Genomic DNA, 26,873 nt, shown 5'->3' with positions numbered 1-26,873 from the left:
AATACCAAAAAAATTTTCAAAAAAAAATTCCTTAATAACGTTCAATAGACGAAAATTTTCATACCTACGCTTCCCACATAATTTAATAATTTTTTTTTTGATTTTTTTTTTTTAATTTAACAAAATCCTTTTTTTTTTATTTTAAAAACTTTTAATGTTAGAAAAAAATTAAGCCTCCTTAAAAATTTACAAAACAAAAATTTCCTTTAACATTTTTAATTTCATTTCTCAGTTATGCAGAAATTTCCTTAAAAAAATTAATATTCCCACTGTTATCGTAGTACCACCTATAGTATAAAAGGTCTCTTTTGAGTTATAAGTACCACACCATATAGAAGTCACCTATATTAGGAAAACAAGAGTGTTCTTGTCGTTATATGTGTAAAAATTCCAAGTTATGCAATATTGCTTCGAATCTTCTAATTATTTTACCAGAAATAAAAGGAACACGTTTACGTAACATATTATAAATATTACGGGAATAAAAAATTTAGAAAAAAATGGAAACAAATTAAAATTTTTAACGAAGTTGATAAAAAATTAAAACAAAGGTCCTTTAATGCGATAAGAAATAGAATTTGGATGTACTAATGTGGAAAAAACTTTGACTTTTCAAAATAATTGTGCCTCTAATACTCATTGTTAGATTAACTTTTTTAAGTAAACTTCAGGAACTATAGTCGTTTTCTTTGATTTTCGTTTGTCGTCGTTTGAATGATCGCAGCATTCGATTTAAAATACTCGTATTTCCTTGCATTTCCCCATTTTTGTATTTTTTAATGAGATTTTCAATATTGAAAAACATTAAAAACTTTTCCTTCCTTTAAAAAAAGTAATGGTTTTTGTTCCCGTTAAATATGTAGGCTAAATTAACTTTTAATTAGTAACAATAATAATGTAGGATGTGTGAATTACCCACCATCTAGTATTTTAAAAAATTACTACGCACCTACTTTACTTTTACTACACGTATACGCATAAAGTCATAAATATAAATTTTATGTGTCACCAGTTTTTGACTCCCTAAATTTATATTTTACGAAAAAAAAAACAATCGACAATCAGAATTTATTAACAACCCTTTTTTCTTATATACGCAATTTCCTTAATTTTTCGTCGAATTTTCTCATTTGCTGTTTATTTAAGTTTCCGAAAAGGAAAAACTTTTGTTTTCTTTATTATCGTTTAATCAAACTAATTACCATATATAATATCCTAGAACGAAAAATTTTCTAAATTCTACGAATTAGAAATAAATAATACTTATAAATACATACAGTTTTTACCCTGCGCGTTCTGCCCCCTCCACTTCTAAATGAAAATTTTCAATATTAAGTACTTTGCTCTCTTTTTTACACTCAAATATAAATTCTCTCAAAATGTACGTACTTTCTAATATCTTCAAAGAAATTCCATATCTTTCCGTAAAAAAAGTTACTCAAGAGAATTTGTATAGGGAAAAATATTATCGAAAGAAGGAACATAAAAACCACAAAGTTAAATTGAAAATTTAATATCATCCTTCCTTCCCCTAATATAAAAACGTTATTCGGCCGCCGTCCCGCCCCCACTATATCATTCAAACTTTTTCGAACATTTAAAAGTAATCCTTTTTTAAACATATTCAACTCGTTACAAATGTATAAGAACCCGTTTCAGTTTCGTATACGAATACTCCATTCCTTCTCAAATATTATCGCATATAATAATATTGTGTGTGGGTTTGTATAAAGAATTTGTTTAAGCAATGTAATCCGCCTATTTAGAACAAAAATTTCAAAGTCTATTTCAAGTTTTTGAACAACATTTTGTTTTCCTTTTCTATGAATAAATAAAAATCAAAATAAACAGCCTATAAAAAAGAAAAAGTAGAAATGATCTTAAGGTGTACCGTTATGCATACAATTTATATTGATGTACCATGTGTATACAAACATAACCTACGTAAATTCATGCATGTACACAGTAATTCCGAAGAAATTTCTCTTATGTAAACTTTTGAGGTAAAGGTAATCCATCAGTTGAAAAGTTTTGCAAGTAAAAATTTTCTTATTTTATTTTATTTTCTTACGTTATTGCTTTCTATTCCTTCCACTTATTTTCATAATAGAATAATGGAGAATTGCTTCCCATATATAAATGAAGAAATTATGCGTGTATAATATTAATCCATCTTTCTAAGTCGTTTTTTCTTTAATATGTGAAAAAGTTTTTTAAACACGTTTTTAATATTATTTATCATATAGGAGAAAGTAAAAATGTCAATACAATTATATAGAAGTGTTAGTCAAGATATGCATGTGTATTGTGTTCCGAAAAAATACAGGAAAACTTAATAAATACTTGTCGCTCAGTTGTACAATCCGTTTGACAAGCTGATGATTTGTAGTATTGAATTGCTCTTCATAACAACGGCCCCTTTATAAAAAATCTTCTTAGTGTACTTTTATGTACATAAGTAGTACTAGGAATAATGTTCTTTTATCGTAAATGTTACCGTATTAATTTTATCGTAAATCTTGGATTTTATTACAATTTTCGGTACTCCTAGTATATAGGAATTGTGTTATTTTATCGTAAATATTACCGTATTAATTTTACTCCTAGTATAATGTAAATGTGTTATTTTCTTGTAAATATTAGCGTAACTATTTTATTTTAATTATGGTCATATGACTTCGTCTTTGCACCATGGAAAAAGAGATGCAAAAGTAAAGATTTCTATTAAAAATAAAATTTTCCAGGTTTAATTTATATTATCTATTTTAGTGATTTATTCTAGATGAAGCATAGGGTAAATTAAACTAAATGAGTAAGGTGTACTATGCTGTAAATATGCACAAAGGAAGAATAGGCTAAGAACCTCATAGATGTGGAAGAGAAAAACTTTCTAATAAACACACGTATATTTGAAAAAAATAAAAAAAAAAAATTTTGAACAAGTTGTAAAATCATTAATTTAAGAATTTTGTTTCTTTATTTTTTTTTCTTCACTCACAAACACGTACAATGTATGAACTTAATACTTAAGAGTAGAATAAATCAAAAAAAAAAAAAAATATTCCGTCTATTCATGTAAATTTTTACTTTGTACCTACTATCATATTTTTTTATTATTATGTAATATGTTTAACATGTAAACATGTTTGTTAATTATAATTCATAAACTGCATATTCATTTTATGTTCATTCATGCATACATACGCAAAGTTAAGAAATGGTTACATCCATTTTTGTAAGACTACAAAGATTTTTGTGTTCACACAATGGTAACTTGATTAATGCGATAATTAAAGAAAAAAATCTGTTTTGCATATAATTGACAGAACGAAGAGAAAGAGAGCGACGAGGGGATTTTATGAATAAGAGGAAATTTTTCTTTACAAAAAAATTTAATTAACAATATATTTTTTTCTTTTTTCCAAGATAAATATTGTATTAAACTTCATACAATCAGTTGGCTTTACAAATTTGGGAATTATTCGTGCATATTTTGGAAAAATTTATTAATTTCAAAAATTCCTTGAAAACAAACAAAGGATCTCCATCTTGAGGAATTTTGACAATATTTTATTGCAACAAATCCGTGTCTAATATTCAAAAATTACAAAATAGTAGAAAAGAAACCTTTACAACCCACTTGAAGGGGGCTATATCGACAGCAGCAGCCACGTTGGCTTTTATCAAGAAAAATGTCAATTGTCCACCCTTTTGAGAGAGATCAGATCGTTTGTGCGACATAAATCCGGCTTTGGCCACAATGTAATTGCTCACAATAAACTCCCCCACCCACTGTGCTATGGAATTTGGATTCGTCCGTGTAAAAATGGACTGATCCGTCGTCAGCGACTTCTTCGTTCAGCCAGGCTTCCCTAAGCGGCATCGAGGTCCCAAAGTTCTTCGTGAATGAGAGTACCGGGGCAACATAATCAATTGCCCCCACCGCATGTCCACAGTCCACAAGAACAGAAGCATGCCCCCTAGGGGCACAAGACCACTGAGATGCGGCTCGTAAGCACACCGAAGATCCCGCAGCCATCTGCCAACCCAGCACATCTAATAGCGGCAGATGGAGGAGAATCTCGGGGGCCTGAGTAGGGGTGGAGTCAATACCCTACCAATACACAACATCGCCATTCTCTGAACTTCGCTCATCAACCTGCCATCACATTAGAACGTTGTACATCAGGATCGGCCTCAGCACTGCGGTGTATAGCCACCTCTCCCCGACGGCCTTCTTACATGAGTAAAGTGCAATAGTTGCCTTCCTTAATACTGTTGGACCTCGTTGAGTTGAACTCTCTCCATAACGTTGGACCTCGAGTTCAACTTTGAATCAACAATTAGACCCCGCAATCTATCAGCGTAAGCTGTTACCTTGTAGCCCTCCTCCTCCAGGCATACCAGTAATTGATTATTTACGAGGTTCCAGAGAAGAGGAGAAAGTACATATTTTTCCGGGGTGCCCCTACCAACGGATCGCTCAATGCATGATCCCCCAAAGCTAGCTCTGATGGTTCTGCCTGATAGCATTTTGCCTATCAGAGCAATCAGAGAGCCTCGACAGCGCGTGAGTGATAGCCTGCGATTCGACATTGTTGAATGCTCTCTCAATATCCAGGAAAGCAGCCATTGTATACTCTCTGCAGTCCAGAGATGTTTCAATGTAGTGTATTAAAGAGTGGAGGGCCGTTTCCGTTGATCTCCCTTAAGATACGCATGTTGTGCCGGAGATATAAGCCTCGTTAGGTTACTCGTTATGTATACGTCCATCAACTTTTCCAATGTCTTTAACAGAAAAGACGTTAAACTGATAGGTTTAATATCCTTTGGGCATCTCTGAACTTCTCCCAGCCTTAGAGATGAAGCCCACCTTAGCAACATTCCACGTTCTTGGAATGTAGGTTAAGTCTATAAAGCACTCATAGATGATCTTAAGCCAAGGAAGGATGACCTCCGCAGCATATTGTACTTCTGCTGGCACTATGTCGTCAGGGCCAGGCGAATTAAATTCATCAAAGCCGCTAATGACCTAGAGTATTCCCCTCTTAATAATCACTGCTCCTGCGCAGGATTCGCCAAAATGACTTTTCGGAGCATACTCCCCCCGTTCTTCAGGAAAGTGCGTATCCAAGAGCAGCTCCAGAGACCCCGAAGCGGAATTGGTACAGGAGTCGCTAGTAGCTTGGCACGGCTGGGTCACTTTCCGAGACCCGCCCAAGCCTGCGAACCTCCGCAGTCTCTCCAACCTTGCCGTAAAACTCCCTCCAGGAAGACCTCTCAGCAATCCTCAACTCCTTCTTGTACTTTCTTAGGTTATACCTTTAAGTGCACCAATCAGATGGTGCCCTGATGAACTTCGCCTTGTTAAACTCAGTTCTACATTTTTTACGAAGGGCGTTTAGCCCATCGGACCACCATTGTGGTTTCCTGTTGCCTGTTATCCGAGTTAAAGGGCATGCTGCCCTAGAGGCACCATTTATGGCCCCAGTAAGTGTCGACTAAGACCATGCTGTCGACGTCCGCAGGCATCCTACGACCTGCAGAAACTCCGGGTTCAGAGAGATCGCTTAGCGAGTCTCGGAACCTTGGCCAATCAGTCCGCCTGCTTTTCCGGAAAGTCAAAAGAGAATTCAAATTCTATATAGCGATGGTCCGAAAAGGAATGCTGTTGCGATACTTACCAATTCGTAACCGAGCCAAAAATAATCTGTGAGGCAATAGTTATGTCCATAATCTCATGCTTATTTTTAGTAACGAAAGTGGGCACTGAGCCTCTATTACATAGTGTGAGGTTAGTACTCAAGATAAAATCAAAAAGTGACTCAGTTATATCCGAGACCCCTAAATCACGTGATGTGCGTTGGCATCGCTCGCAATGATGAGGCCAGTCCCAAGAGACTGTGCCTTTTCCACCAGGTCTCTCAGATTACTAGGTAGAAGCATTCCTTGAGAATCATAGGATAGGTATACTGAGGCCCACCAGAAAATCCTGCCATCACCCTCAAGACGGCAGTCAAACCTTCATTGCTGTAAAGAGGCAAGAGAACAGCATTTAAATTACTTTTAGTTAATGTGCACGACCTTACCTTTCCGCGGCTACTGCTGTAGAATAGCTTGTAGTTCTACGTGCTGAGCCCGCAGATCCTCTCTCCCGCTAGCCAAGGTTCCTGGATCAGAACTGTTATTCCCCTTGCTTTGTAGGCGGAGAAGAAGCACAGCTGATTTTGGTAAGATAGCCAGGAATAGTCAGGAAGTTAGCGATTGCATCATCAGATATTTGTTACGATTACCGGAACGTTTTACTCCGCGCATGCTCCAGCCTTATATGAAAAAGTAGGGAATATCGAAAACGACTCCTGTTTAGGAATTTGTGTTCTTCCTGGAAATACAATAACATATTCGTGAAAAAAAGTTAGTAGGAAAAGTCCTTTTCGTTAAAAGTACGTTATTAGCAGTAACTTTCAATTTCACTATTTCATATTTCAAAGATATTTTAAAATTTCTCCAACCAGTAATAATTAAAATTCATTAGAATGACGCATTACTATATTTAATGTTACTAACCAAATTCCAATAAAATTTTCAAATTCAACCCTTTTGAAAATATTAAGAAAAACACTTTTTAACTACAAATTATCAGTTCTCTTCCATATTATTACTTTCAAATTAATTTCCGATTTTAAAGCTAAATTTATACTAAAAATTCGGAAATATTCAAAGGTACTTAAACTCCTAGAAATCCTAAATAAATATTAATAATGTTAAAAGTGTAAACCTGTACCTACTTAATAAATTTCAATATAAATTTAAATTTTCATTTTAATGTTTTTTTCTTCTTCCGTTATCCTTTGGCCATTATGTTTTTATTTAAATGTTCTATTTACTAACCTACATATTTTAAGAACAAAAAAATTTTTTTTTAAATAAATTTTAAAAGATAAAAAAAAAAAAACACTTAAATGTGAATAAAGTGAATATTATAAAAAACGGAAACACTATAAGGTAACAGTGAAAAAAACAAATAAGAGTAAAAAAAACATTGAATGAATCATTGAGGGCGAGAGAAAAATGTATAGTAAAGATAACACCTGCGACAAATTATATAAAATAAGCGAAAATTTATACCATAATAAAGGACGACAACGAATCCAATTTTATTCATTCATATACGAACTTTTAGTCGACTTGCCGTTTCCCATTCCCCCTTCGTTTTTAATTTTTCTTTATAGGAAATAGAAAAAATTTCCTCTTAAATTTCTACAGCATTTTAAATAGAAAAAGATTTTTGTATAAAAAGAAGAATTTTCATTTTTTATTTTATATTCTTATTTTTTTTTAGTTACTTTATTCATATTCCGATTGTGATCCTTATCCTGGCCATTGCACAAAATATAATAGAAATGAGAAGAAAAAAAAAACCGTTTTAAAAACCATTTTTTGACCATTTATCAGATTCTCGTTTTATTCGCTTCTTACTTACATAATTATAACAAAAGAAAATTACAATTATTATTGTTCGGGTTGCCATTCGATCCCGTAAAAAATTATTTTTGTAGAAATTATCTTACTCAATTTTTATTTTTGGATCATTATTAAAATTTAGAAAACAGTTTTTTTCCTTATATAATATGCAGAAGAGGAGTAGAAGAGCTTAAATAACATATAACCAGAAAAACATATGATTTTCCGCTTCATTCGTGCTATACATTAAAACGTTACTTTAGAAAATATTTTTATTTCTTTTGTGGTATTGGAATTTAAAAAACCAGCTTAATACAATCCTTTAAGTCAGTTTAAGAAATAAATGACGATTAATATATCAAAATAATGTTGAGAATATTATTTCTTGTTTGCCAATAAATTCTATATGTTGTTTACCGATAAACTGTAATAATAATATGTTGTTTGCCGATAAATTGTTCATACCTCTGTAGGCTCAACGACTGCAGCTTAATTTGTAGTTGTCTGTCGCATTTACAATCTAGGTAAGCAACGGAAATTCCTTTAATTCGTTTGCGTTTGGTAGAAACTTATTCGTAAGCGATGATTGAAATTTTTACATAACCAAAGAAAATTGCTCGGTACAAAATCGAGAATTTGGAGCAAAATTTTGTATTGAAAAGAAAATTTTGTAACTGGTAATTCCAATCATATTTCCTAGAGTAAGAGAGAAAACAATATAAAAAATTGTTTTTTTCTTGTGCTTTTCTTTCTCTTTTTTTTTTGTTTTTCTAAAGGAGAAATAAAATAAGAACTGGAGGCACAAAAACATTATAAGATGTGAAAATATAACAGAATGTCCTTTAAAACTTTTGTTCCCGTTTTTAAATTTTGTTTTTTTTTTTGCTCCAAGTTCCGGGATGAATAGTGACGATAAAAAGTAATATGAAATGAAGAAAACAAAAATTAAGTATAAAAATTTTAAATTTACCGTTATTCTTTCTCTTTTTGTTTTTTGTCTACTCATTTTTCTCTTGTCAGTGATTGCGTGCAAAATGATTTGCATAATTTTACGTCTAATGATAATTAAATTAGCACTTAACGTGCCCACCTTTTACAAAAATTAAAACAAAAAAAAAAACTAAGGCAAGCAAAAATGACTATAAATGAAATAGTAGTAAAATATATATATATATGTATGTATATGAGTGTATAAATTATTAAGTGAGGATAACTGTAATTTGCATTTTGTATATTTAATTAAAGTTATCTAATAAGGGAATTATTATTGCGGTGATCCACTATTTACAATTTTTATTTTAATTTTTCTTCGGGACTCTTTCAGTTTTTTTATGCCGACCAATTTAAGGTTCATCCTTTGTTTGAACAAAAAAAAAAAAACTTAAAATATTGTATAATTTTCTCACACTTACGAAATATTTTGTGGCACAAATTTTATGTAAAATTGGGCACCTCTAGAGCGCTTAAGTGATAATAATTTGTTTGATAAGAATGAAGAAGAGGATAAGGGTAGGATGGTAAAATAAAAGTGACCGCAAATTAAAAAGTAATAAAAAAATTTTAATTATTTGGAAATGGTCCACGTTCATAATGATAATTAGAATAACAAGTATAAATCTAGGAAAAAAAAGTGAAATACTTCAAAAAAAAAAAATGTGAGTTTTTTAATAATTTGTATTCATCGTTATCTCTTCTATAGATGTGAGGGTATTTTGAATGAAAACTTAACATTAATTATATTTATGATTTATTATCAAAGATTGTTGTAGTAGATTCTCAATTTTAGAAAACAATTTAAAAGATTAAACACTTACAATTGGATATTATATAATTATTGATCAATAGTAGATCGCACATTGACGAGGTAACGTTTTATAACATAACAACATTAAATCCTCTCCGACAAGCATTCTCTAACTTAAAATCCATTACGCTGAAGATTTTGAGCAACTTAAGGCAACAATGGCGCGGCGAGTGTTGTAATTCGTAACGTTTCTCTTTTTTGCGTAGTAAAGCTCTTACTGTTCTAGTAAATGTAAGGTCGCGGTTGGAGATATTATCTAATCTATACTAAGATTATTTTTTTTCAATCTGCAATGGGCTTCCGAATTTTGAAAACCAGCAATTTTCGGATGGTTTTAAATAATTTTAGCAGTATTCCATGTTTGTTTTCTCCATTTCCTTTCTTATAGTTGATGTGTGCAGGACGTGATGAAACACATCCGGACACACGTATTCTAATCTATTAAAAAATGTTCCGGCTACTGGTTTTCTCAAATGTGTCTTTGCCTCTTCAGCGTTTTCTACTTCAACAGTTTAACTTCGCATTCAGCGCAGTATTACTCGAACGTGCCTCTTTAGACTTTCATACTTCATTTTAAATATGAGTAAGGAATTTCTAAATTTCTTTTTGTTAATTTCCATTTCCACAAAAATCCCTGATTTTCATAATTTAAAAATTTTCAAACTAGGATCTTTAATATTTAAAAAATTTCTCAATATAACAATTATAAAACTAAATTCCTATAACATTCCTAAAAACAAGGAGAATTCCAATTATACATGCATTATTCATAATACTTCGTCCTTATATGAGAATTATTTTTATTACTAATTTGAGTCCTTTTTCTTTTATTTTGTATACAACAAAAAATTGACATTCTTTCAATTTAATCTTTAAAATTGGCTCCTAAAATAACACCCCGGAGTCCTTGAAAAAGAATAAGAAAGAAACGAAGAACAATAAAGAAAAAATGAAAATCTTTCTTATAAATATTTTCTTTTATTTCCATTTTCATTTTAGGTCCTTGTGCATATCAAAGCCTTTTTTTTCTCTATTTAACCCGCTTTTCTGACTTTCTTTTTTTTTGATTTTCTTTATCAGTTATTTTTGAGTTAATTTATTTCAATATTTCAATTTTAAGTCACCATGAATAAACAAAATATATATCTTTCTTAGAAGGTTTGTCAAACTGTCAAGTAACAGAAGAATACGCCATCTGTGAGGCTGTCTTATCTCACTTCTTATTAGTGAATTATAGGTTTTTTAATTCGAATCTTAAATTTGTCCTGTATCTACATTATATCACTATTAGTTCACACAATGTAAAATCAACTTACAGAATATTGATTGTGCCGAATTTCAACATTAATATTATGCTGACAAATAAAAACCGGTGACAACAGGTGGAACAGAAAATTGGTGCTGCAATAAATTGTTTCGTAGCACAGAAAATATGTAGGAGTACTAAGCTCTTTTTTTAATGAAAATTATCATTTTGGTATAAATGTAGCATGTAGGAATTTCCTTTGGATTAAGTGTTTGTACAAAATCCTACTACGTGCATTTTATATGATTTATTATGGGAATTTATTAACAACGGTAGTCAAAGAATTAACTTGTAACGTTGATTGGAATTTTTTGGTAATATTTGTGCTGTAATATTTCCGAAACTGAAAAGGAAATTTCAGAGTAAGAAAATCTCAAATTTGAAATTGGACACATTGAAAATTTTAAATGAAAATTGCTTGGATCAGGTACATATTATACAACAAAGCCCATTGGAATCTCAAGAATGAGATAGGGTCATATCTCTTGAATTAGTACAGCAAATTAGGGTTGGATAAATAGAACCTAGTCAATTGAGTTACAGTTCGCACTATAATCTTTAATTCTTAAAATATTACGAAAATAAACTAAAACGAAAAAAAAAAATCTAATTTTGACATTAAAAACAATCTCAATCTAAATATACTAAAGCATCTTCTTCTAAGATTTGCTTTGAGATTTACATTGAATGATAAGCATTAAAATGAGAAAAAAAAACAAAACAACTTAATAAAATCATTTACATAATACACGCACACACAAACACAATTTCTAATGTATGTATATGTGTTATTTATAACCTTTTCTTAATATACTTAGTATGCATCTTTGAAAATCCTTTAATCCTTTACTGTTTTTAGTATATTATGAACGACTTCATATTGTAGGAGAGTAAATTTTATTTTTCTGTTTTAAAGCAAAGAAAATTTTCATTTCTAAGTGAACACAATTACTTTTTCTTTATAATTAGAAGGAATAAAGTCCTTTTCTTCATTATGTTTTTTTTTTGTGACAAAAAAAGGACTATTATTAGTTTTAATATTAGAAAAGAGTAATTAGGACTTATTTTCATCTTTGAATTTTTTCATCATTTTTTTCTTATTCTTTTTGACTTACTTATATTTAAATGATTTGCGTGTTTTCTTGTTTTGTTTCAATTGTAAATGAAAGGAAAGGGTTGAATGACATGATATGATCCCTTCTTTTTTTGTATTTAAACCAAAAATTTTTGATTCAAATCAGATATTTGGAATTCTACTTTCTTTTTGAATTTCATCAACTATGATTACATTAGATAGACTTTATATTAGATGTTCTGATGTTATATTTGATTTAGATTTGAAAATTGTTAGGCAAAACATTTCTTTTCAATTATTTTATATAGGAAACTTTATTTAATTCAGTTGATATTATGGAAAAATTGTTCATGCAAAATGATGATAAGAAATTCGAAATACAAATGTAATAAAAACATAAAGGAAATGGGCATAAGATTTGGAAGGAGAAGGAGATTGATGGGAAGGGAATTGGGAAAAGAGATTATCGTGGTTTATAAATGAAGTTTTGCGTTACCTGTAAACAAAACATATATTTAAACGTGATTCAATGCTTACGTAGAACAAATATTCAGAAATTAGAATTAATGGTGAAAGTAGTTTTAAAAATATTATGAAAATATATTTAGAAATATTTCTCACTCTTTGAATTCGATTTATAATTTTCTCCATCGCTTCCATTTCTGGTTTTTTTTATTCTCAATTTTCTTATTTAAAAAATTTTTAGTGCACTCTTATTCATTCGTTTCTCTTTTAAATTGTGAGATAACTAAACGAATAAGACGTTCTTAATATTTTTATTAATTACTAGCTAACCTGACGGGCGTTATTTATCTATGTTCTAGCGTGTAAACAAGCACCTCGAATGTGTTAATATCCTTCTCTTTTTACCCCAGAAGATTATACTAAGCTTTTGTTCATGTATTTCATAATGATACATAAGATTTCCGGTAATCTTAAGTCCCGTCTTCCTAGCCCTCGGTTATCCCCGGTCCTCTTGTGATAAATTTCCTTTTAAATCTAGCAAAATTTTAAATGCTAATAAATGACTACTTTTTCGAGATTTTTCCTGTCACAGGGATGGTTTTCAAAACTATATATATATTACACGTGTATATAATATGGAAGAACAACTAGATTAAGCAGTTATAAGTATCTGCCTACAGGCTACATTCAGACTGCGTATTTTATCTTTAGATTCCTCACTCGCTATTAAATCTAAAACAAAAAATTTAAAATTTAAAAAGAAAATTAAAATCATTCTGAATTGATTAAAGTGAGTCGAACTCTCAAACGCTATGTATTTGTATTCTTATATACGACTAAAACTGGAAAAAAAAAAGGATTCAATCTTAAAGGATTCACTTTAGTAAATAAGAGAGAAAAAACAAAAATTATTTTTACCGTACCTTAATTACTTCTAACTTTGGAAAAAAAAATTTATGCACACTGTTTTTTTTTTATTTAAATTAAAATAAAAAAAAAGGATCACTTTTTTTTTCTTAATTTCAAAAGAAATAAAAAAAAATATGTCAAAAAAGGAAAAATAAAATTCTGTGCTGCAAAATCCTTTTTTCTTTTCGTTCTTTAGAAAAGATTTTTCTTCTAAATTAAAAATAAATTGTAGAAAAATTTTGACACGTGCAGAGAGAACGTTTTGATTTATTTTCTTTTTTTTTTGTGTTTGTAAGGAATTTTTGAGCCCGGTCAGGCGAGATACGGATGACTTAGTTCGAAGTTTTTATACTTGAAATCATTGTAAATAACTTTCAATTACAATTTTTTCCCGGAAGGAACTTGATTTGATTTATGAAGGGTGTTATTACTTTCGTGATTCGTTTGAAACTTAAAAATACGTGTATAAAATGTAAATATCAGATTAAAGCCAATACTTTTGTAAAGTATAAAATAAACTCACAATTATCGCTTTACTTGATCAACGGTACGTGTTATATGGAAATTATATATTACCATAAGCTGTAGAGAAGGATGTAGCGGAATGGAAAAATAAAGCGGATAACAAAATATTTTGAGATAATTAACGTTTTTAAAGAATATTATGTTTTCTAACTCAAAATTTTCTTTTACATTTAAGCAGCTATTATTCGAAAATGGCAAGTCCTACATCAACTATTTTACCGTTTTGGAGATCTACTAACTAAGAAAAAGATTTGTGAATATCAGGTTCGACAATTTCGTAGCTGTTATGAATATTTGTTACATAAATTTTTTTTAAATCTGATTTTCTTTAGCACTCCAAACCTAGATTGGATGTCCAAGTTATTCGATATCGACAGTGACCGTGCATTCAACTTGTGACGATTTCATCCTTGAGTTTTAGGGCAATAACTTTTAAAATTTTTTTTGTATATCTATTTAATAGAAAATTTTTCTTTTTCTCTTTACTTACTTAAAAAAAGTCATCATTCTTAAAATAAAAAAATATTTAAGTTTGGAAAAATGGGAAGGGATGGGAGCACTAACCGGCTTTTTAAATTATAACTTTTATGAATATTAGATTTTTTTTCTTATTCTCTTAGTTATTGTTTTATTTTTGCCTTAAAAATAATAAAGAATTCTTAAAATAATTAAAACGGAGATATGGAAAAATGAATATTTTTAAAAATTTGAATCCCAGTGTATCAAGATCTACACATACATATGTACAAATTGTATAAATAAATAATGAATAATCATCATCCTTTTTTTTTTTTTTTTGATGAAAGGATAATTAAATTTAACATTTAATTTTTTCTGTCTTAATTAAATTAAAATAAAACATAAGGTTAGAGTTAATATTAATATTTTTAGAAATAGAATAGGCAAATGGAGAATAATAAATCATTTAGTTTTTCAATTGCCTTCCTCGCAAATCCCTTCATCAATTTGCCTATATTTTCGGTACTTCCTTTGCTTACAAGGTTAATGGCTAAAAACTATTCATTTATGAAATGTCCCAGTCAACAATAAAATACATTTTTAAGTTTTTTCAAAATAAATGATCTAAAATTTGGGTAGAGAAATTGATGTTAATCTTAGCTCTAGCTGTTAATAAAATTACGTACTCGTATTCATCGCATAAACATACACACATATACTATATTTTTAACCCAATGTATGTAATATATAATAAATTAGTTGTGTATGTGTGAAAAATTCATAATGTTATAATTTTCGTATAGAATAATAAAACAACAACAGCGGAAGAAACAAAAAATAGAATCATTTTACGGTAAAATTATTTCTTTTCCGTCTTCATTCAATTTAATGACATACTTAATGCACATATGCCCAGATGTAAAATAAGAGAAAATAAAAAGGAATCAAAAATAAGTGTAAAGTTGATTCAGCCATCTATGGGATATTCTTGTAACTAATAAGTTTATTACAATTTCAAAACTATAGTGACATTATTCTGACTAAAAATTGTAAAAATTTGAGGAAACCTATGGCATATGACTACTGTTCGAAATAAATAATTAGTATATTGTCTGTCGCTGCCACTTACTTTAGCAATATTGTTTTATCAGGACGTGCAATTACTACTACAATTAGGTGTTCGATTCCAAGATTCCGGTTTGGATTTGGAATATCGTTGATCACTTTTTCAATATTTTTTTTGTAATAATTTGAAAGTGATTGTCTGGGTCTGAGTGAAATGGAAAATTAAATTGAGTCGTTGACATCTGTGAAAAGATCCGCGAAAAGCGTATCGAACACACAAAAATCAAACAACGCACAAAAATCTAATTTCATCAAATGTACTAGAAAATTTATAATATCCTTAAATATATCCTTATAAAATATAATAACGAATAAAAAAATAAAAGATAATGGGTAAATTTTCTTTGACCATGTAGCTTTGGGATTTATTTCTAAGAACAGTTACATTTTTCGAAATCCCAAAAGCTATTTATTGTAATCTTAACTGACATGAGAATAATATTGTTCGCATGCATATATAGCAGTTCTTTCAACATATTGCTTGAAGTATAGTTAGCACTCTCCAAACAAACACATAATTATGAGATTATAGTGGTAAACTTGGAAATTTTTGTATGTAATTGTGTTAATATCTTAAGAAATTTCAAGGTTTATGTGTAATTTTACAAATTTCTTGTTATGTAATAGAAGATTAACAGTATTCTGTGACAAAAAATATGATATTTTGGTAAACTATCGAAAAATTAATACAAAATTTAATTAAAATATTTTAAAACTATGAAGCTGATTCAAATTAAAAATATTGTTTAAGTATGCTTGATGTTGTCGGACCATCAGACTTATCAGTGAACGGACCATATTAAAAATTCATTTGTATTAAAAAATTATCATCGGACAGCAACAATAACTGACAACAATATCAAAGTTTATTAATTTCGCTTCAAAATCAAACACATACTACAATACCATCCTGTAGTAAAATTAAAATTCGCATAGATAATAATAAGAAAAGATTATCACACATACACTGTCAAATTCAAACATAAAATATAAAAAATGAATAAAAATTTTTTAAATAAATAAATATCCTTTACCTAACGAGTCCTTGGAGAAAAAGTTTTCATTTTTAAAAGAAATGGACATAATATTATTGTTAATACAACAAAAATAAAGAAAAATAAACAAAAAAATGAAAAAATGAGAAAGAAAATGTTGGTAGGTACGGAACACAGGAGATCTAAATATCTCTACACACATATAAAGTGCACAAATTATATAGTATAATTGTATAAAATGGCAATAATACCGTTATGTATGGTATTATACAAACAGTTTTTCCTGTATTATGTATGTACATAATAATTATGTATACTATAGGTTTCAATGGGTGAATGAGTAAAGAATGTAGGGCTGTAATGTAAAACCTTCCTTCCTCAAACATTTACGGTACGTATGTATATATGACTACGATCCTATGTGTGTATTTGTGTTATGATGATTATAATGGTGTAAGGAACTAGAAATCAGGTCATCTTTATGATTTTTCTTTTCTTCTTTCATCTCATTCACTATATTGTGATTGTTGTTTTTATATTTTTTTTTTTTTTGAGACATAAATATAAAATGACAAGTTAAATTACTCTCTAAGCATAAAAAAGGCTTACCATTTTCTGTGGTCGCGTTACATGTACCTCCGTTCGTCCATCTACGATTACTACGGCTTACTCAATTGCCGCGCGGTACTTATTCAGAGGCGTTCCGGGGTCTTCCTTTTGAGGTAGAATTACAAAAGTCGTCATATGCCCTGGAGTTTCCTTGAATTCCACCGTGTCCCGGAACCCAACTCGGGTCAATTTCGAACTGATTCGCCATCTCATTGAGAAGTGACTTGCAACTTAGGATCGTTTTAGAAGTAGACGTTTCTGATTCCAACGTCGGTAAACATACCGATACCCCTGCATTATATAACGTTGCCGACCATCCAGCTTATAACTTCGCTTATTGCAACAATTTCCGCCTGAAAGAGGCTGGAGTGGTTCGGAAAAAGGATGCTGAAGGTGATCTTCGAATTCCTCGTGGTAAACCCCCACTTCAACTCTGTCATTCACTTAATTACCAGTGTAGAAATGAAAAGATCCACCCCAAATGTTTCCTTCTTCCACCCAGGTTTACCTTCGTAATGAAAAGGGCAGGAGAAATAGAGTTGATCCTCTCGGCAACATGTTTATCGGTTCGAAGTATGACCGGATGTTCTACGAAATCGTCGAGCCGTCACCACCTGCTTCGCAAAAATGTCCATCGGAACAAGGTGGAAAAGTATTTCAACATTCTGTGTGGGAGTACACCATTAAGCAATTGTGAACAATTTTATTATACTTTGAGTTAAATTACCTTCCTAAAAAAAATTCCTCTTTGTCTTTTTATTAATTTGTGCCACTTTTATATGCATAACAGTAAAAATTAGTTGATCTGGATGATTCACTGATAGTCTTGGGAGTATTTGCGTGTCCATAAGAAAAAATTTTTATTCGACTTCATCTGGTAATCTTTTTAGAAATAAACAAACATAAATAATATAATGATGTATGTATATACAATAATAAGGATAGAGTTAACTACTTACATATATACAAACATATAAATAAAAGTATAATTTTATTCTGATTGCTGTTCTTGTTTCTTCTTTGCTTTTGTTAGGCTGTCATTATGCTTATCATTATTATAAAAGACAATCAAAATAGACTTATGTGTGAATATAGTCATGTTCTGAATATTATTTATACATACATATATAAGCATTGTAGATATATTTATATTCTAATAATGACAAAATGTCAAATTTAATTTTTATTAAAGCAGAACAAAAAAAAAAACAAAATTGCTTCATTATAATTTTATTTAATAAGTTGTTAGATTTCTTATATGTATATCTTACTTATATAAAAATAAAGATAAAGAATATGATATAAAAATTAATAGACAAATAAAAGGAATGTACACTCTGCGAAATTCAATTAAAACCATTAAATTTTCTTAACTTTATTGGCTCTTTGTAAGCTTAGCTTATTTTATATCGACCGTATTTATTTACATTTGTCACTTTAATGGTATTCAAAAAATTATTTTAATGTTCATGCTTAAGTTCGTCGCGTAAGAAACACAAAAAACTAAAAATAAAAGAACAAGTTACTATATTACAAGCGAAATTCAATTAAAACAATTTCAATTTAGTTTTTTTTTCAAGCAGGTTTAAGGCAAGCTGTAGAGTTTTTCGTTCAATTTATTTTTTTTCTTAACAGCTTAATCGGATTTGGTAAAATATTTTATATTTTAAAGTTCTTAGTAATAATGGGTAAAGGTAAAGACTTGACAAATGAAGAATTCGCTAAAATTTAAGCTTACAAGGACCAAGGGTTGTCAACTCATAAAATTGCTACGAAAATTGGCAGGTCTGAAACAGCTGTGCGAAACTTATTCATTTTCAAAGAAAATTATGGCTGACTTCGTACAAATAGGAAAAATCAGAAACTTTCGGATCGCGAGAAATCAGCTTTACTTCGACATTCTCTAAATGGACAATCTCCTGCATCGGATTTAGTAGCTTGTTTGAAGCTGCCTATAGGAAAGAGCCGAGGTCAACAAATTTTATCGCAAAGTAATCGACTTACATGAGCAAAACGCCAACATTAACCCGAACTATTTAACTCACAAAGCGAATAAATTAAACTTTGCATTAGAATATATGACCTGGACGGATGAGTGGCATCAAGTAATATTATCTGATGAAAACAAATTTAATTTAGATGGAAAAGATGGAAATAACTATTATTGGCGCGACTTGCGTGCTGAAAAACAGATTTCCACAACAAGAAATTTTAGAGTTTGTAGCTTAATGGTTTGGGCTGCGTTTAACTACTGTGGAACCACGCCAATATGCAAAATATCAACCAGAATGAATTCTGAAGATTATATTGAACTTCTGGAGGATATTTTGATTCCATTTGGAGAAGATCACAGTAGTCCAGATGGAATTTTTCAATAAGATAACGCAGCGATTCATAAATCTAGCCGCACTATAAGATGTTTTTGATCAAAAAACATCCAATTAATGGACTGACCTGCTCGTTCTCCTGATTTAAACCCTAAAGAAAATCTTTGGCGAATACTGTCAAATAGGGTTTTTGCCAGGAATCGAAAAAGCAGAACTTTATAAAGCTATTGCCAAAGAATGGAGCCATATTTCAATTGGGGAACTCCGAAACTTAATCAACAGCATGCCAAATAGAATGCTTGAAGTGATAAATAAAAATGGGGGTCATACACATTATTAAATCATTAAATTTTTTTTGTTTTTACTAAGTTTTATTTATAACACTTATGAAATTCGAAAATTGTTTTAATTGAATTTCGTTCAAAAATTGGAAGTTGGTTTTTTGTTTTTGTTATTTTGCTGTTTATTTTATTTAAAGGATTTAATTTTAAATTATAAAAATATTAATAATTGAATATAAAAAAAATTACTGCTAAAAATTATTAAATAAAGTTAACCGTTTTTAAGATTTTCGAAAAAAAGAAAATGGTCTTAATTGAATTTCGCAGAGTGTATATAATTATATTTAATATTTTATATATGTTAAAGTATTTAGAGAAAATTAACATTTTTCTAATATAAAACGATTAAAGGAACGAAAAAACTTCAAAAATTTCTTCTTGAACTGCAAGATTCCACCACAGAAATTGTACTTAAAGTAAATCTAAGTTGAATAAATTTTTAAGAATTCTACAAACTAAATAAAATTAAATTTATTTAAAGTATGTATTGTTGAAGTTTTGTTCTTTAAATCTTCTCCATAATTATTATTACAGAGATAAGAATTTCAAAATTTCAGTAATTTTATTAAGATAATTGTTAGGTTAGCCCACCAAAATATTTATGGCTAATGGAAATATTATAGTAAATGTTATTTTTTAACAAGCGACAAGGGAATAAATTAAAAATTTTTACTATTGTTGTAGTGTTGACATTGAAATATTTTCTGAGAATTTTTAAAAATTTGAAATTTAATATTTATACCAAAGCGAATTGCGGTGCCATTTTTTTCTCTAGAATAAAAAAGAAATTAGAGTTATGTAGAAAATCATTCAAGAATAATGACGGAATTCCCATATATAATTTTTTTGATTTAGCTGTACAGAGTTGTAATTTAAATGATAAATCATCATAATGATGACCCCTTCTTAATTACTTTAGCCAACGCAACTCCTAGAAAATCAAACAAGGTGTGCATTTTGATAAGACAATTTGCCAGTTCCTCTGGTCAATATTGTGTCTCTCTAATTCTAATCGAGTTTCAGTTTAGAAATTGAAGTATAGTAACCTCCTCAAGTCGCGATATCTTCATCGGCGTCACCTTGCTTCAAATCTGAGCGACCAAGTGTGGTTGTGAGATCTTAAAAATAACAGCTTTGCAGTTATGCATCTGTACTTACATCAAAATTGCGTACTCAAACGTCTGTTTAATGGCGAATTATAAATTGTGATTTACAATAAATTCCCGTATATTTTTCATTTAAACTTTATCATCGCAACACTCTATTTGTGCACTTTGATTTTTCAGAATCGTTTTCATTCGTAAACCACTCGACAGAAGATACAAGTAAAAATACAAAACATACTAACATGTGGCAATACAATTATCACTTTAACGAATCTTTAAACTCATTTAGTAAGAACATAAAAATTCTCTTAATTTTTATAATATTAAAAACAAATTATGTACACTGTGATATTTTCTCTAAGGAATTTGTAAAATTTTGTTAGATTTGTTTGATTACTTATGCATAAATTATATTTTATTGAAAATTTCATTAAATTTACCACCCTTAACAAATTACAACATAATGTGTATAATGCGTTAAAGCTAGTAAGGTGGTGGTGAATATTTTCACTAGCAGAAACTAATTTTACATAATGTTATAATTTCACTCTCATTTCAAAACTAATTTTTATTTAATCGATTTTTTCTCACTATACTTTTTTATAAAAGTAAAAAAATAATTATATAATAAACATAATATTATTTTTCACTATTATATTCATATATTATATACAATACATTATATACTAATACCTATGTAAATTATGAACTTATCCTATAACATATAAGTACTTATGTAATTCAATCAAAAATAATAGCATATCAGCATTAGTTCCTAAAGGAATAATAATAATATTAGATCCATTTCATTAATCATAATCACATCATACTCGTATATAACGCAATATTATATATAATATGTGCAAATGTATTTTTATATGTAAGAATTCTATATGTAATTTTATGAAAATTTTTTATAAAAAATTATTATTTTTTTCTGTGTACTATATAAATTTACAGTTATCTAAAAATCAAGTTAGACAAATTCTTTTGAAATTAAATGAAAGAAAAACTATTAATTTAAGGTGTTTCCATCTCACACATTTTGGTCCCATATGTATTGGAATTAAATTAAAAGGGTTTTAGGAAAAACTTAGTAATAAAAGAAGCTTAGTAATAATGAAAAATTTTACCAAAATGTTAGTTATATATTCGGATATTGTCGCACTGTTAATTGCCAAAAATGAGATTACAATAAACCAGAACAGTGAATCACTATTGTATGCGTAAGCAAAGATCCGTTTAGAAAACTATTCCACATGTTTTTCAAATGTGTTTTGCCTGATTATCGCATGAAATGTAAAATTTTCTACATGTAAAAGTGTAAAAAGAATAAAAATTTCTACATAATTTTGAGAGTTTTAAATATTTTATACAGGCACCATTCCTTCTACCATTTCCTTCTTCTCCGGGTGAAAGACCTATATTACAAAGAGATACTCTGTATACAACACGTTCGAATATCATGTAGAATCATTAAAATTATGTTATATTTTATAAAGGCAAATGGGGCTGCTGATGTGTTTTCTACATAAAATATTATGAAAACTTTTACTTTTTAATAGCTTCCTATATACCTAAACATATTTAAATTATCCTCAGCACTACTTTGTAACACAAATCGAAATATAAGGTAAAACACAAACCCATACATATCTATATATGTAAGAGTATTAAAATTATTTCACATTAGTGAATTATAAAGTGTTGTAATATTGAGTTTAGTTCTTTTAATAAAATATTCTAATTTTAACCTTCATTGATTTTTACATTATTCTTATAATTTATTCATTTCAAATGAATTTTTTTTTCTATTGTAGAATGTAAAATAAAATATTTTAATATAGCGTAGTAGCTATAAATAAATTATAACTAAAAAGATTTATTTTAGAATATTTTCAATATACTTAAAAAAAATTAAATTTGAGATTTAAAATTAAATTGTTTCGGATAATGGAAAATTTAAGAAAAATACCATAAAATTGTGGTCCTTATACAAACAAATTTTCAATTTTTAAATTTGTCACTAATTTTCTTTGGGTTTTTATATATTTCGGCATAATTTTATGCCCAAACTGTGTTAAATCTCCTCAATATTTTCCGATCCTGACTCCAGCTCTTCTGGTTTTGTACTTCAAATTCGATTTCAACCTCTAAATTTATTATAACTGTAAAATTTTGCATTTTAAAGAATCTTTAAACTCCGAATCCACTTCCAAAAACATTCCTAAAAAATTTTTTAGAATATTAATATTAATTTTTTAAATTAATTAAATTTTTACGTTCTTATTTTTAATAAATTAAATTCATTAACAATTTTCTTTCATATTTCTTTTAATTTATAGACAGTTGAAGATCTTGAAAATCGATGCATGGAAGCTGGCATCGAAATAGTAACTAGACAATCATTTCTATCCGATCCAGCTGATGCTGTTAGAAATTTACGTCGTCAAGATGCTAGAATAATTGTAGGTCTTTTTTATGTTGTAGCTGCTCGTCGTGTTTTATGTGAAATGTTTAAACAGAAATTATTTGGTCATCAACATGTTTGGTTTTTTATTGGTAAGTATAACATGGATCATTATTTTTGATTTCATATACTTTTACTATAATATAATAGTTTATTTTACCATTGTCTATTTCTAATATTACTATACTGAATTCAACTTATATTAGTTCATATTAGCCTCAGAACGCCTCTCTTTCAAACTCTATTTTGAGCCAATATTTTTATGTCTGCCCATGTTTTTCCAGCTAATACCAATTCATTTGCATTTGATCTGCTCCAGAGTATTTGGCTGGTTTCTATACACCCTGCAGTTCTTTTCTGCTGCTCCTCAATTTTACGATTAACTCTTTCTAGAATTATATTCGCTATGTTGAGAATCGTCAATAATACCTCTTCAGCTCCTGTATTCTCCAAGTTTTCCCTTCTTCCGAAGCTCTACAATAATGGTTAACATGACCATGACTTAAGTTCATGGTTTGAGTGGTTTCACACAAATTACATAATTAATTATTAATTGAAATTCTTTCTTTTTTTTTAAATTGATCCCATCCTTTACAGTATTCTATCCTCAATTATATCCTCTTAACACATCAAAACTGGTATGACCTTATTCTAATTTTGAATTTTTTCTTTATCCATGAAAGAGCAAAAGGCTTTCAATTCTCTACTAATCTCCTCAACCTTTACAGAATTTAAAAAATAAAAATAAAAAGTGTTCTCTAATGAGATGTTGAAAAGTTTTTTATAAGTTTTTCATGAAAATAACTGTCATTCTGTATTTTATTTATAACAATTTTCCAATTTATTATGTAAATTAACTACCAAAAATTAACTTAAGTTTCTACTTATTTTTTTTTTTGGACTCTTATAACAGAATATTCAATGAAAATTTAATATAATTTCTGTGGAATATTCATTATTCTCTATGTAAGGACATATGTGTACAATGTTGATTAGGCCGCCCATAAAAGAAATTCTACTAAGAACGAAAAGAGAAAAGAAAAATATTCGAAAAATTCAATTAATTTTTCCAATATTTTCCGACATGAAACTTTTCTCAAATTGAATATTAACTGATATTAGTGAAAATGTTCACGTTCTATAATTATTATAACACGCAAAATTATAATAATATGATTTTGAATATAAATATTATATATTTACATGAAAATATCTAGGTAATATTAAAATAATGATCAGTTCAAAATTCACATACACGTTCTCTTTTACTTTATTAAGTATTTATAATAAAATCTATGTGTAAATGTGCACTATACAGAGTAAAAAAGAGAGCATTTTCGTTTCATTTAACCCCTTCTAAAACACTTAACATTTTTACTTACATTAATATTCTTGTATGTGAGAAAAAAATATCAACATATCGCATATAGCCTATACTAGGATATATGGGTACCAACTCCTCCTTCGTCATCTTCTTCTTATTCTTGTCCTACATAAAAAAAAAAAAATTTTACTTAATTTGTAATTATTATTTTGTAAATAGTAACAATTTTTATCCTACCAATTAAAATATTTTTACTTACATGAATGTGTGTTTGCACATACATTTCAAAAGAAAAACAAAAAGTTACTCATGTAAGTAACAAAGTAACAAAAAAGAAAAATAATATTATCCTTACCGTATCGGGTAAAATTTATTTTAATTACCAATGAAACATCTGTAAAAGTACCAAAATGGTAAAATGAAAAAAAAAAAAACTGAACTTAAAACGCATTTATACTTTATACAATTTATGTATAGGTGTATGTTCTTACTTGAACAGGTAAATGGAAAACGAATAACTAACTAAAAATATAAATGAATAATAAAAATTTTTTTTAGAGTGAAAATGAGAATGAGACCTTTTGGGCATCTTAAATGTATTTTACTATACTAAAAGAATTTTCTATTTAATGTTTATATTTTGTTTCCCTCTCGCTCCTCCATTATCCTCCACACAGTTTATATGATGACCGCTACCAGAGTTTTCATTATTCTCATATTTTATTATGGGGTCCGGAATGGTAGTAAATGAACCATTAACACGCATACAACACTTTGTCCTCCACATTTTTGTTTAATACAGAAATTTTTTTTGAAATTTTCGACAGTCAAATGAGATTTTTTTGGCAATTTTTGATGAATTGAATATAAAACGGTGAATAAACTCAGTATGGTGAATAAGTTCAGTATGTTCAATAAATTTAGTATGGTGAATAAATTATTTTTGGTGAATATTCTTTTGTTTGATGATTATTTCTCTAAATTACTATATGCATTACATAAAATAAAAAGATGAATAAAATAAATCATATGATGAATATATTAAAATTCATAAAATTGTTAATTGTAATATTTAGAAAATAATGTTATTTTAATTAGTTAATTTTCCTAATGACCTAGATAAATACATAATAAAATCAAATTAAATTGTGTATCTACTTATATGTATGCACTTAAACGTTGTTAACTGCGATATCTAAATTTTCAACTGCTACTTTTATAAAGGTTAAATTATTATAAAAGTTTTTTCTACTTTATGTTTGTATGCTAATATCATTATGGTCATATAAAATGCACGTATACATATAGCTTCATATATAATTGTTGTACAGCCTAGAAATAAGACATAAGACCTCGTGAAAGTTATTTCAATTGAATATTTTATGAGCGTTCTCATTTAAACTAAAACTTTATTCTGGGCATAATTTTCAAAAAACAAAAAAAAAAATAAAGGCAAAATAAGAATACCTTAGAGGTTTTTGGATAATATGCTCGTATATGAGTGAAAAAGAAAATAATAGTATGAAAGAGGCAAAAAAAAGTATTATTATGGTCTTTGCGTTCTCTCTGATGGTCTATTTCGGTCTTGTTTTTCTTCTTCTGATTTTTGCGCCTGCAAACGGATGTATAGAGAAAAACTTTTTGGTCCGTAACCTTGTTTTTTTTTTTTTCAAAAAAAAAAAATAAAAATAAAACAAGGCAAATCGATGATGAAATTTTCTTCCTTGTATTAATTTTCTCTTCCCTTAAAACTCGTCTCATATCCTATTTGCAAGTTGAGAATTTTTGTTTTATATTTTTCCTTCATTGATGACCCTTTTAACATTCTTAAAACGAAAATTTTTATGTTCAATTACTTCATTTGTCCTTTCCTTTTGGTTTTGTGTCCTTTTTTGTTTTCCTTATTTTATTTCCCAATTTATGTTTGAGCGTTAACTTTCAACTGACCGGCAGAAACAATCTGATAGAAGTTAGAAATAAATGAAGATGTAGGAAGAGTTCATTTGGGAGAATCAGAACAAAAAATAGTCCTCTCGTTAAAATATCCTCTTTCTATTTTTCTTGTCTATTACAATAATTTATGACTGACGAGTTATATAATTGAATTAAATTGTTAACTTTTCATCCAAGGCTCTTTTCGCCATGTACAGTATACATGTAAAACAAGGTATGAAGTTTTAGAAAGTTTTCTATTATTTGCTTTGAAATCTAGACTTGCTGTGCCTTAATATCACTTATGCATTATTAGACATTAATTCGTATTCTAATGTTTAAAAATAAAATTCGATTGAATAATAAGCGGTAATTATTGTTTAAAATCCGTTTAAAATTTCATTAAAAACCCTCTATATCCACTAAAATGCTCCTAAAATGGAACAGATATGGTGCTTTTAATAAAACTTTAAAAAGTTTATTACTTAATTTAGAACGTGTAAGTATAAAAATTAAAAACTTTAATAATTCCAACCGAAATAATCCAACCATAATTACAATTTAAAAACAAAAAAAAAAACAAAAAAAATCCAATGAAATAGGTGCTTAACAAGGTTTTTAAAAATTTGTGAATTCT

The 26,873-nt window shown here is 28.7% G+C and overlaps 1 protein-coding gene across 1 annotated transcript in view; it reads left to right on the top strand.

Moving 5' to 3' along the window:
- Positions 1-26,873, top strand: part of LOC129616612 (gamma-aminobutyric acid type B receptor subunit 1) — a 197,409-nt gene that overhangs the window by 47,135 nt on the left and 123,401 nt on the right. The window contains exon 4 of the mRNA XM_055532246.1: positions 22,856-23,072. Coding sequence (XP_055388221.1) covers positions 22,856-23,072 — 217 coding nt within the window. The remainder of the gene's footprint in view (positions 1-22,855; positions 23,073-26,873) is intronic.

Source organism: Condylostylus longicornis, unplaced genomic scaffold (genome assembly GCF_029603195.1).
Source record: "Condylostylus longicornis isolate FDR11 unplaced genomic scaffold, ASM2960319v2 ptg000005l, whole genome shotgun sequence".
In the NCBI taxonomy this organism is placed as follows: domain Eukaryota; kingdom Metazoa; phylum Arthropoda; class Insecta; order Diptera; family Dolichopodidae; genus Condylostylus; species Condylostylus longicornis.
Note: the sequence above shows the minus strand (reverse complement) of the source record. Positions and strands in the feature narration are given on the sequence as shown.